At 50.0% G+C, this 12,754-nt stretch overlaps 1 protein-coding gene across 6 annotated transcripts in view; it reads left to right on the forward strand.

Annotated features, from left to right (window-relative positions):
- The window catches only part of LOC123352161 (natural killer cell receptor 2B4-like), a 60,255-nt gene that overhangs the window by 36,934 nt on the left and 10,567 nt on the right, over positions 1–12,754 (forward strand). For all 6 annotated transcript variants that reach the window (XM_044991942.1, XM_044991945.1, XM_044991943.1 and 3 more), the window contains 3 exons: positions 4,148–4,258; positions 4,765–4,838; positions 11,897–11,962. In XM_044991942.1, the coding sequence (XP_044847877.1) occupies positions 4,148–4,258; positions 4,765–4,838; positions 11,897–11,962 (251 nt within the window). The remainder of the gene's footprint in view (positions 1–4,147; positions 4,259–4,764; positions 4,839–11,896; positions 11,963–12,754) is intronic.

The following is a 12,754-nucleotide window of genomic DNA, read 5'->3' on the forward strand; positions in this document are numbered from 1 at the left end:
TAAGTCAATGGTAGAGATGAACTGGGCACGTCCCAACTTTTCCAATAGCTCATCAGTGCATGGCATTGGATAGTTGTCTGGACGAGTTACAGCATTTAGCTTACGGTAGTCCACACAAAAGCGTATTTCCCCATCTGGTTTGGGAACCAGAACCACTGGAGATGCCCATGCACTGGTAGAAGGGCGGATGATTCCCATCTCCAACATGTTGTCAATCTCCTGTTTAATAGCAACTTTGGCATGAGGTGACACCCGGTAGGGTGGGGTCCTAATCGGGTGAGCATTACCTGTGTCAATGGAGTGGCAGGTTTGCTCAGTCCGTCCTGGCTTGGCTGAGAACAAGGGCGCGAAGTGAGTGCACAGCTCCTTGATCTGTTGCCGCTGCAGACGTTGCAGGGTTGTGGAGAGGGTCACCTCTTCCACACCACCATTTCTTTTACCTTCGTAGTAGACACCTTCAGGCCACTCGGTGTCATCTCCTTCCTGAACTGTAAAGTGACAGACCTGTAATTCTCTGGGATAAAAGGGCTTTAGAGAGTTAACATGAAACACTTTAGGCTTTAAAGAGGAATCAGGGAATGTTATGAGGTAGTTAACAGCTCCCAGGCGCTCCTGGACCATGTATGGTCCTTCCCAGGACGCTTCCATCTTATGGGCCTGTTGCGCCTTCAAGACCATGACCTGGTCTCCTACCTTGAAGGACCGCTCCTTGGCATGTCGATCATACCAGACCTTTTGCTCCGCTTGAGCATCTTGTAAGTTGTCTCGAGCAAGGGCCCAAGAGTCTCGGAGGGTGTTTTGAAGGTTGCTTACAAAGTCCAGAATGTTAGTCCCTGGAGGAGGTGTAAACCCCTCCCATTGCTGCTTTACCAGCTGTAATGGCCCCTTAACCTCATGGCCATACACCAGCTCGAATGGTGAGAATCCTAAACTGGGATGTGGAACAGCCCTGTAGGCAAACAGCAACTGTTGTAACACTAGATCCCAATTATTGGAGTGTTCATTGACGAATTTGCGGATCATGGCCCCCAATGTTCCATTAAACCTTTCCACTAGGCCATTAGTTGGTGGTGGTACGGGGTGGCAACCAAATGATGCACCCCATGAGTTTCCCACAGGTCTTTCATGGTCCCTGATAGGAAATTTGTTCCCGAATCTGTTAGAATCTCAAAGGGCCAACCCACCCTGGTAAAAATGTCAGTTAAGGCCTGGCACACAGTTTGAGCCCTGGTGTTGCCTAGAGCTACTGCTTCCGGCCATCTGGTAGCAAAGTCCACAAAAGTCAGTATGTACTGCTTTCCTCTGGGGGTCTTTTTTGGGAAAGGACCCATAATATCCACAGCTACTCGCTGAAATGGGACCTCAATTATGGGAAGTGGCTGGAGAGGGGCCTTGACCTGGTCTTGAGGTTTTCCTACCTTTTGGCATACCCCACAAGACCGGACATACTTGGCAACGTCCTTGCCCATCCCCTCCCAGTCAAAGGACCTTCCCAACCTGTCTTTGCTTCGGTTCACCCCAGCATGGCCACTGGGATGATCATGGGCTAAGCTTAAGAGCTTTTCCCGGTACTTCGTCGGAACTAGCAACCGTTTTTGAGGATGCCAGCCCTCCTGGTGTCCACCAGAAAGACATTCCTTGTATAAAAGTCCTTGGTCCACAACGAACCGGGATCGGTTAGAGGAGCTGAGAGGCGGTGGGTTGCTGCATGCCGCCGCCCATGCTTTCTTGAGGCTGTCATCGGCTTCCTGCTCAGTCTGGAACTGTTCCCTTGAGGCGGGAGACACCAGTTCCTCTGGAAGTGATGTAGGTGATGAGATTGTTTCTGTAGACTGTGAACCGCTCTCCGCTGGTCCATGAGGTGTTATTTCAGGCTCCGGCTGAGCCTCTAGGGTAGGGTTGTCTGCTGGTTTTTCCAGTTCCGGCCCTGGGACTGGCTGTATTATGGTTGCTGTAGTTGCTGGTATGGGAGCCGGTTCCACCCTCTCTGGTAACACCGGCGAGGTCTCGGTGGATGGCTGAGGAACAGGGATGGTTGCAGCAGCTCGTCTGGCTTGGCTGCGTGTAACCACTCCCTCTGTTTGTGGCGGCTCAACGTGATGGGCCAAGTGGTTGCCCAGAATCATGGGGACAGAATAATTGTCATAGACAGCAAAAGTCCACGTCCCTGACCAGCCCTTGTACTGGACAGGTAAATGCGCTGAAGGTAATGTCACAGGTTTTGACATGAAGGGGCGAACTGTCACTTTGGTTTTCGGGTTGATGAATTTGGGGTCCACGAAGTACTTCTAATACTCACTAGCTTGAATAGAAGAAATTAGTTCAGAAAGATGCGCAGATTTGATTAAGCGTCTGGGCTGGTGTAGTTCCAGACGGCTAAGAACACAGAACAAAGAACACAGAGACCCAAGTTCCCGCTCTCTGGGATTTTCAAATTCTCTTCCCTGATTGGTCCTTTGGTCAGGTGTTTCACCAGGTCTGTGTTAACCCTTTACAGGTAGAACTTAACCCCTAACTAACTACTTATGACACCCACTCTAGTCACAAGCGGGTGATGTAGCGGGTGATGGTCCTATAGAACTAGAAGTGAAAGAAAGAGAACTGATTGGCCAGCCTAACTGGCAATCATCCAGAGAAACAGGGGTGGGACTTCCTTTCTCTGCAATGGACTCTGGGTAGTAAAACCCTTTATAAAACTTCTGACTCCCTCTGAGCAAGAGAGTGAGAGTTCTAGGGCTGATGAGGAAAGGTCACCTTACCTGGAGGAACCTGGCCTGTGTAAGACATAATAGGGAGTATTTTGGGTGAGTAAACAGACTGATGTCAAAACGTCTATTTTGTTGGGTTTTTTATTTAAAAATTTTGGGGTTTTTTGTTTTTGTTTTTTGCTAAAAGTCTCTGAATTGGGCCCCAGTGTTTAGTTTGGACAGCCTTGCTGCTGCACTTGGCCAGTAGCATGCTAAGGATATGAGTAGTATGTGTATGAGCACATCTGTTGAAGGTGTTACAGATGGTTATATGCCATAGGCTAGTGTTGCAAGCTCTTGTGATTTTGTTGCAAGTCTTATGACCTTAAGCATTTTCATTAAAGCCCCAACTCCTGGAGTCAGGTGACAAAGTGAGACATCTATCTATCTATCTATCTATCTATCTATCTATCTATCTGTTGTGACAGACCCAGGCCAGTGGAGTACAGGAGTCTGGTCGAGGGCAAATATACTGGTCACTGGATGAGTAGTTTTCTGTTCCCTGAGTGACCAGAGCAGGGGCTGCACTAGAGTAATCAGGAACCTGCTAGAACCAATTAAGGCAGCCAGGCTGATTAGATCACCTGCAGCCAATCAAGGCAGGCTAATCAGGGCACCTGGGTTTAAAAAGGAGCTCATTCCAGTCAGGGAAAGGGGGAGCCAGAGGAGAGGAAGTGCGTGTGAGAAGCTGGGAGCAAGAGGCATAAGGAGCTGAGAGTGAGAGGATGTGCTGCTGGAGGACTGAGGAGTACAAGGTTATCAGACACCAGGAGGAAGGTCCTGTGGTGAGGATACAGAAGGTGTTTGGAGGAGGCCATGGGGAAGCAGCCCAGGGAGGTGTAGCTGTCATGCAGCTGTACCAGGAGGCACTATAGACAGCTGCAATCCACAGGGCCCTGGGCTGGAACCCGGAGTAGAGGGCGGGCCCGGGTTCCCCCTAAACCTCCCAACTCCTGACCAGGCACAGGAGGAGTTGACCCAGACTGTGGGTTCCACCAGAGGGGAAGATCTCTGAGGTGAGCAAATCCGCCAATAAGCGCAGGACCCACCAAGGTAGAGGAGGAACTTTGTCACACAATCTAATCTATCTAATCTCTAAAAATATAACCCAAGTGAACTCTAAAGGCTTGCAAACCAGAGGGCAAATAAAAGAAAAAAACCCAACAACATGGATTTTGTAATCCAAACTCACGATCTTATTGAATACCGGTGGTTGGCAATATTTCTCAGCAGTCTGTTGGGCTTCATAAGAATTGAGCTATAATTTACCAAAGCATCTACTGCCCATTAACTAACCCATCATAAAAATGCTAAAAGTAGGATGGAGAACAAGGGACAGGAAAGGCTCTCTCATTCTGCAGTGTAATGAGAGCTCAGCTTTTCACCTTTCTCTCTTACAGTGGGACTGTTTCAAAAGTATCTGTGGGAAATTGTTGCTGCAGGGCTGGGGCTGCTGCTTCTGCTCACAGCGCTCACCCTCATCTTCCTCTGCAAACATCGGAAGAAGCGAAGTAAGTGGTTAAAAGGAAGCTCATCCAGTAGAGAAACGTCACCTTCAGGTCATGAAAGTGACTTAAGATGAGATCCATATATGGCTGGCAGAGAGCTGTCTATACACTGTCAGTCCTCCCTGCTGACATCTGTATTACACTGGAGATCAGGCTAGATGGTCACGCTGGTCCTCTGACTCCATTCTGGACTGAAAATCTATGAAACCCATAGTAACCCCCTGAAACTGCCTCTTGTCTATACATTTCTAAATGCTCATCCTGATTTACTGCACTGCAGCCTGACCCTGGGGTAGGAGGCCAAGAGACTTAAAGGAAATGCTAAGATCACTGGGACCAGGGTGGGTGGCTCTGGGAAACATCAGGGCTGAGGGTGATCTGTTAGTGGCAAGCTGCCCACACCCTGAGCAACGCTGAGCAGAGGGCCTTGTCTGGGGTAACTTTCACCCTGTGAGACTGAGGTGCGATTGAGTTTCTTACACAAGTCGCTTTGTTCTGTCTCTTCAAAGGCTCCTCCAAAGACAGTGATCCGCCCCTCACCATCTACGAGGAAGTGGAGGACTCCCGCCCCAGAAGAAACGCTGTGAGTCCCGAAGGAATCCCTTTGTTTTCCCCCTTCGTAGGCAAGGCCAGGGCAGTATTGTTACAGCTCGCCCGGCTTAATGGTGGCAAAAGCTGAAATCTACAGCAGAGAGTGAGTCTTGTAGAGCACCACCCTGCTTTTCCATAAAGAACGCTATCACTGACAGCCTTCCCACCCAGATCAGCTAGAAAACCGTCCCTAGGAACATGGGAATTGCCAGACTGGATCAGACCCAGGCCCCTTTGGTCCAGTGTCACGTCTGTGATAGTGGCCAGCGCCAGATGCTTCTGGAAGGGGGAAAAACCCTTCTCTAGGCAGCTGTGGGATAACCTGTTATCAAGGAAGGCCTCACTTTCACCCCTAATAGTCCAAGATTGGTTTAAGCCCTGAAGAATGAGATTTTTTTATCCCTTCCAGAATTCTGTTTGCATTAATTTTTATAACTCTGAATATCCATGTTCTCCATATAAATGTCTCCCATCCCCTTTTGATTCTTACTCACTTCTTGGCCTCAATGATATCCTATGGGAGTGAGTTCCACAGTCTAATTATGTGTTAATTGGAAAAACTAGTTCCTTTTATTGGCTTTGAATGTGTCACCTTTCACTGTCATTGAGCATCCCTGTCTCAACGCAAGCACAAGGAGAAAACAGACTTCTGCGCTAATGCCCTAGAAAGCCCCATGTAATAATATGTTATTAGCACGTCTGTTGCTGCTGTTTAGCTGTGCATCACAACATGCTTTAAGAAGTCTGGTCAAGATCATTACCCCCATTTTATGGATAGGGAAACTGAGACACAGAGTGGGGGAAGTGACTTGCTCAGGGTCAAAGCTGGGAGTGACACCTAGGTCTCCTGATTCCCACTCCAGTGCCACTTCCCCTGGGCTGAGACTCCAGTTGGGGTGACTATAATTTACCAGCCTAAATTCCCCCTCAAGTTTTGAATGCCACAGGCATTCTCTACTTCCCATCTAAACATTTGTGTTGTGTTGCTGTGTAGCTGTTAAGCAGCTGCCGCGCTCTACCCCAGAGGGGGCTTCCTTGCAGGAGTGAAGGAAGTAAACACTATGTATAGTGTGTACATTGCTTTGCAGTCCTGCATGATGGAAGTGCTATAGAAATACGCTTGTTGTAAGATCTGAAGTAAGAAATATATTTTCCAGACAGGTCAATGGAATGTCTATCAACACGCAGGATTCATTCATAACCACCTGCTGCCACCTTCTGGTCAGTTTAGAGCATAGCAGCTCCCTTTCTGATTTCTGATCCCCTGCTGCCCCCTGGAACTCGTTTCATCTCAGTCTTGGAGCTGCGGCAGTCATAAAATACTTTCCCTGTATTCGTCTTGTCTTGTTTTGTTACGTTTCATTTCTCTGTATTTCTTGGATAAGTGGAGCTAATGTCAGATGAGCAATGGTTTTTTCTTAATAAAAGTACAGATATTTAATGTATAAAAGCAGCATAAAAACCAGAGAGGTAACTGTGTTGGTTAATGTGTATATGCACTACTGTCCTCTACTGAATGGAATCAGAACTCCCCTGTATGTCATAGGCCCTGTACTGCTATTGGCTAATGGGGATTTTCCTTTAGCTCAGGTTTCAGGGATGGGGACTTCTGTAGTAGGGGGACTCTGAGCTCTACCCCTGCTGTTACTGAGATGTTCTGGGTGACCACAGATTTGTTAGTGATCGTTGAAGGCCTGACCAAATAAGCAAATGTGCTGCTGCCTTCCAAACAAGTTGTAGGTGATGGAGCTACCCCTCCCCAGAGGGAATGGCCAGACCCTAGTGGTCTGGAGGGCATGTTTGTCTGTGGAAAGGTTATCATGACTTTAGTCCCCTCCGGTCAGTTTTTAGTCTGCACCACTGTGGCCTATCCACACTGTATGTCTTAGCTTTGAGTTTAGCTTTGAGGACAGATGGTATCCAGTACCCTAAGAAACCTCAAAGATTAATTCTACAGCAGTCTTGCCATCCACTTCTCTTGTATCTGCTTTTTAAAAAGCTGATCAAGTGTTTTTTGGCACAATTTCTTTGCAGTCTCTCGGCACTGCTTGTCGTTCATGAGTCCATCATCCTCTAGCAACCTGATTCAGAGCTCATTGAAGTTGGTGGAATGGTTCCTGTTGATTTCATGGAATCTTGGGCCTTGTCTACACTACAAGACTATTTCGAATCAACTTAGTTCGAATTTGTGGATTCGACCTTATGAAGTCAAATTTGTGTATCCATACTAAATACACTAATTCGAATTTCTGAGTCCACATTCACGGGGCCAGCGTCGACTTTGAAAGCGGTGCACTGTGGGAAGCTATCCCACAGTTTGCCCATTGGAATGCTGGGTAGAGCCCCCAATGCCTGCTGGGGGAAAAAATGTGCCGAGGGTGGTTTTGATTGAATCTCTCCCTGAAAGCGCCGGCGGGAAATCTGTTCGCACCCTTCTCTTGTCAGTTACAGCGCGTACGCCACAGCACTGCGAGCATGGAGCCCGCTGCGATCATCGCTGCACTTATGGCCGTTGTCAACTCCTCGCTCCTTATCGTCCACCTCTTCCACAGTCAGCTGCTGAGAAATCGGGCGAGGAGGCTCCGGCAGCGCGGTGAGGACAGGAATTCACAGAGTGGCGCAGACCTCTCACAAAGCAGGGTACGCCGCGCCGTGGAGATCATGGTGGCAATGGGTCAAGTTCATGGTGTGGAACGGCGATTCTGGGCCCGGGAAACAAGCACGGACTGGTGGGACCGCATAGTGCTGCAGGTCTGGGATGAATCACAGTGGCTGCGAAACTTCAGGATGCGTAAGGGCACTTTCCTTGAACTGTGTGACTTGCTGGCCCCTGCCCTGAAGCGCCAGGACACACGGATGCGAGCAGCCCTGAGTGTGCAGAAGCGAGTGGCCATAGCCCTCTGGAAACTTGCAACGCCAGACAGCTACCGGTCAATAGCGAACCACTTTGGCGTGGGCAAATCTACCGTGGGGGTTGCTGTGATGCAAGTAGCCCACGCAATCGTTGAGCAACTGCTCTCAAAGGTAGTGACTCTCGGAAACGTCCAGGACATCATAGATGGCTTCGCCGCGATGGGATTCCCAAACTGCGGTGGGGCTATAGATGACATCTATCCTGGCACCGGCCCACCAGGCCAGCGAGTACATTAACCGAAAGGGCTACTTTTCAATGGTGCTGCAAGCACTGGTGGACCATAGGGGACGTTTTACCAACATCTTCGTTGGGTGGGCGGGCAAGGTTCATGACGCGCGTGTGTTCAGGAACTCTGGTCTGTTTAGACGCCTCCAGGCAGGTACTTTCTTCCCGGACCACAAAATAACGGTTGGGGATGTGCAGATGCCTACAGTGATCCTCGGGGACCCAGCCTACCCGCTAATGCCCTGGCTCATGAAGCCCTATACAGGCGCCTTGGACAGTGAGAAGGAACTCTTCAACTACCGGCTGAGCAAGTGCAGAATGGTGGTGGAGTGTGCTTTCGGACGTCTTAAGGGGAGGTGGCGGAGCTTACTGACTCGCTCGGACATCAGCGAAAAGAATATCCCCGTAGTTATTGCTGTTTGCTGTGTGCTCCACAATGTCTGTGAGAGCAAGGGCGAGACCTTTTTGGCCGGATGGGAGGTTGAGGCAAATCGCCTGGCTGCTGTTTACGCTCAGCCAGACACCCGTGCCGAAAAGCTATCCCAGCGGGAAGCGCTGTGTATCCGGGAGGCTTTGAAAGCAAGTTTCCTCGGAGAGCAGGGTAACCTATGACTCTACACTTGATTTTAAGAGAAGCTGATCCTGGGCCTGTGTCTCTATGTGTTGAGTGAGATCTGCGGTTACATACCGTTCTCCAAGTTTCCCCCACTTCCAAAACACGTTTTTAAACAAATTAAATGGAACAGTTATTTTTAATAAATCTTTCCTTTACTTTGCATTTCTGTTCAGGGTTTGAAACATGGACGCATACTGTGCTGGGTACGGTGTGCACTGATGTACAGACCGCTTGTACAATACAGGACGGACAGCCTCCTGCTCCTACATAGGTCTCTGGGGTGGGGGACGGTTTCAAGTGGTTGTGCATGTAGGGGTGGGTTTGCAGGAAGGGGCGAGTGGTGCCGTCTTTGCATAGGGATTTGGATGCAGGCTCTGGGCTGTGGGTTTGGGCGTAGGAAGGGGTGAGGGGTGTGGGGGAAGGGTGAGTATCTGTCCGTGGATGAGGGCTCTTGTTGGGGCTCAGGGCAGCGGAGAGGATCGCGCCTACGGTGGAAGTGCATGGTATGGGCAGCATGCCTTAACATTAGGGGGTGGCAGGCGCTAGGACCGTGGACAAGCGTACACATCACAGAATGACCCGGGGCAGCATACACCACACAGAGGGACCCTGGTGACTACTGAATGCAGTCTGTGTGTGCCCTGCAGTTGATCCTGCCCCCGATAGTCTGTACCCTGCTAATGTAGGCAATCCCGTGCAATTATAAATCCCCTGCCCCCCCCCCCACATACACAGTCTTCTGACACGAAAGACGTGACGGAAAGAGTGAACAACAGCAAACAGCTTTTATTAATCTACTACATAGTGGGGTGATGAAACTTGGATTTGGGACTGGGTGATCCTGTAAGAGAAGCGCTTCTACACAGTTATAGCGTCAGAGGTGTGTGGAACATTAGCGCTCAGCTGTGGTGCAGTGACAGTTCTCACGGCCCCTACCGCCCCTCCGTCTTGGCGTTGGAGGGTGGTTGCAGATACAGTGCAGGGGGGCTCTCTCCTCCTGCCTGCGGTCCTGCAGAACATCAACAAGGTGCCGGAGCGTGTCCGTTTGCTCCCTCATTAGCCCAAGCAGCGTTTGAGTCGCCTGATGGTCTTCCTGCCGCCACCTATCCTCCCGTTCGATGTGTGTGCGATGCTGTTGACATAGGCTCTCCCTCCACTGTCTCTGCTCTGCCGCCTCGGCTCTGGAGCAGGCCATCAGTTCCGCGAACATCTCTTCCCGAGTCTTTTTCTTTCGCCGCCTAATCTGAGCCAGCCTCTGCGAGGGGGATGCCGGGGCAGTCCGGGAAAGAGCAGAAGCTGTGTGATGGGAAACAGTAAATGATTTCCTTGAACAGATACATGTTTGCGAACAGTGAACACAGTCTAGTCAGTTTCTCTGAACAAGACCATACAGGGCACCAAGTCTCACGAGATCTCAGGAAAAGTTCGAGATTTCGGAATACGCTCTCATTGGCGGCGCCATTGCACAGGAGAGCGGACAAGCGGGGAGAGACAGCATAATCCGTCTTGCAGACAGTCCTGGTAAGCCTTAAAGTAGATCATCCTTATCAGTTAGTGGATAGCTGTGCTCTCCTGCTAAAGGCAATCTGGAAAGCAGAAAGGCTGAGCCTTTTCCAGCCCCTCCCGCAAGTGCACGGGAAAGATCAATGTCTGCTTGTTCTCTGTGGCCTCCAGCACGTGGCTGTTAAGCGAGGTCGTTGTTATGCAACCTAACTGTAAACCGTTAACAATAGTAACAATACACTAATTGCCCGACTTAGATGCAGCCTGTCCAGACCGACATCACCCTGAGGCGGGTCACTCGCAGTCAGAGAGAGCGGATGCTACTGGAAGCCCTGCACAGACCAGGACCATATGCAGCAATGCTGGTGGAGGCGATGATTCCTCTCTACATTAGGATCTCCTGGCGCGGAAGAGTGTGCTTCCATGGAGCACAGAATAAGGCACCTCTCCCCAGGAACCTCCTGCGGAGGCTTTTCGAGCTGCTCTCTGAGAGCTTTCTTGAACTGTCCCAAGAGGATTATTGTTCAATCCCTATATGTGTGGACCTACTATTTATATAGTTTGACATGTAAAATTTTGTATATAGTATTTCTATTTTTTCTATACCCGTTTTTTAAAAAATAAAAGTTTCCATGTTTATAGCACTTACCGCCTGATCCTTCCCCTGATTCTGAGTCTGGGTTAACGGGCGGGGAGGGTTGGTAGGGGATCTCTGTGAGGGTGATGAAGAGATCCTGGCTGTCAGGGCAAGCGGTATTGTGTTCGCTGTTGCCTGCGCCGTCCTCCACAAACCCTTCCTCATCTTCCCCATCGGCGAACATCACCGAGGAACTGTCCAGGTAAACTATGCCATCCTCAGAGTCCACGGTCACTGGTGGGGCAGTGGTGGCAGACCCACCGAGAATGGCATGCAGTGCCTCGTAGAAGCGGCATGTCTGGGGCTGTGCTCCGGAGCGTCCGTTTGCCGCTCTGACTTTTTGGTAACCTTGTCTCAGGTCCTTGATTTTCACGCGGCACTGCATCGCACCCCGGCTGTATCCTTTCTCTATCATTGCTTTAGAGACCTTCTCGAAGGTCTTTGCATTCCGCTTGCTGGAGCGCAGCTCCGACAGCACAGACTCCTCGCCCCACACACCGATCAGATCCAGGACTTCCCGGTCTGTCCATGCTGGGGACCTCTTTCTATTCTTGGATTGGCCGGACTCTTCTGCTGGAGAGCTCTGCATCGTTGCAGGTGCTGCGGAGCTCGCCCCGATGTCCAGCCAGGACGTCAGATTCAAAGTGCCCAGACAGGAAAAGGAATTCAAATTTTCCCGGGTCATTTCCTGTGTGGCTGGTCAGAGAATCCAAGCTCGGACTGCTGTCCAGAGCGTCAACAGAGTGGTGCAGTGTGGGATAGCTCCCGGAGCTACTAAGTTCGATTAGCATCCACACCTAGCCTAATTCGAGCTAGCCATGTCGAATTTAGCGCTACTCCACCTGTCGAGGTGGAGTACCAAATTCGAACTAAAGAGCCCTCTAGTTCGAATTAAATGGCTTCCTAGTGTGGACGGTTGAGCGGTTAGTTCGAATTAACGCTGCTAAATTCGAATTAAAGTCCTAGTGTAGACCAGGCCTTGGATCTGGCCCCAGAGGATGGTTGAATTTTATTCTCGCAGCAGTTGAACCAGTGATCCTGACTGAAGAGACAGGAAGGAAATTAAATCCCTTATTTTCTCTCTCTCTCTTTTCTCTCCCCCCCCCCCCAACTAAGATATTTAAACCAACCCAGTTTTTTTTCCCCCCTGTACAGAATGGAAATGCCCAGAGCAGAATTGTAGGAAACACCATCTATGCTGAGATCAACTCCAACCCGCAGGTAAGTGCCCACTGGTCCTCCCAACCCAGGTTCACTCTGCTGCTTTCAAGCCGTAGGTTTTCTTTCACATCAAGCTACTCCATGTGCAGGCGTATGGAGGAAGAGTCACCTCTCAGGCCTGTGGGACCAGAGCCTCTACTGGTGTAAATTGATCTGGCCAGTAGTTCTTGAGGAATTGTAGCAATGTTGGGCTGGAACGGCCCTTGAGAGGTCATCTAGTCCAGCCTCCTCTGCTGAGGCAGGGCCAAGTAACCCGAGACCAACCCTTGTCCGACCTGTTCTGAAAAGTCTCTGGTGATGGGGATTCCACAGCCTCCCTCGGGAACCTATTCCAGAGCTCAGCTCCCCTGAGTTTTTAGAAAGATTTTCCTACTAGTTAACCTGTTGCCTGATTTGTTGAGTGGTTAGTGATTGTATTGACTTAAGTTGATCAGTGATTAGATTTGAGGTTTGAAAGGTTCTAGTCCCGGTATCAGCACGACAGAATGAAGTTCAGTGTCTGGTTGGGAACCCGGACATGCACAATGATCACACTAACCTGAATGTTCCTATCCTAAAATATCCACAGCTGGTTTCTGTTCCTATTCCTAGGGTTCCCTGGGGGGGGGGGGGATTTTACACCCTAAATCCCCTAAACACAATATTGTCAGTTCCCTGATAGCCTTAGGATTTCTGAGGCCCTACACAGTATTCTTAAACTGGTGCTCCTATGTCCGATGGCAGCCCAGGCTTGCAGCCTGGTGGGGGAAGGGACAAGGCAGCAAAGTATACCGAGACACCTGGCCTGCCTCA

The sequence above is a fragment of the Mauremys mutica genome, chromosome 17 (assembly GCF_020497125.1).
Source record: "Mauremys mutica isolate MM-2020 ecotype Southern chromosome 17, ASM2049712v1, whole genome shotgun sequence".
Taxonomy (NCBI): Eukaryota; Metazoa; Chordata; order Testudines; family Geoemydidae; genus Mauremys; species Mauremys mutica.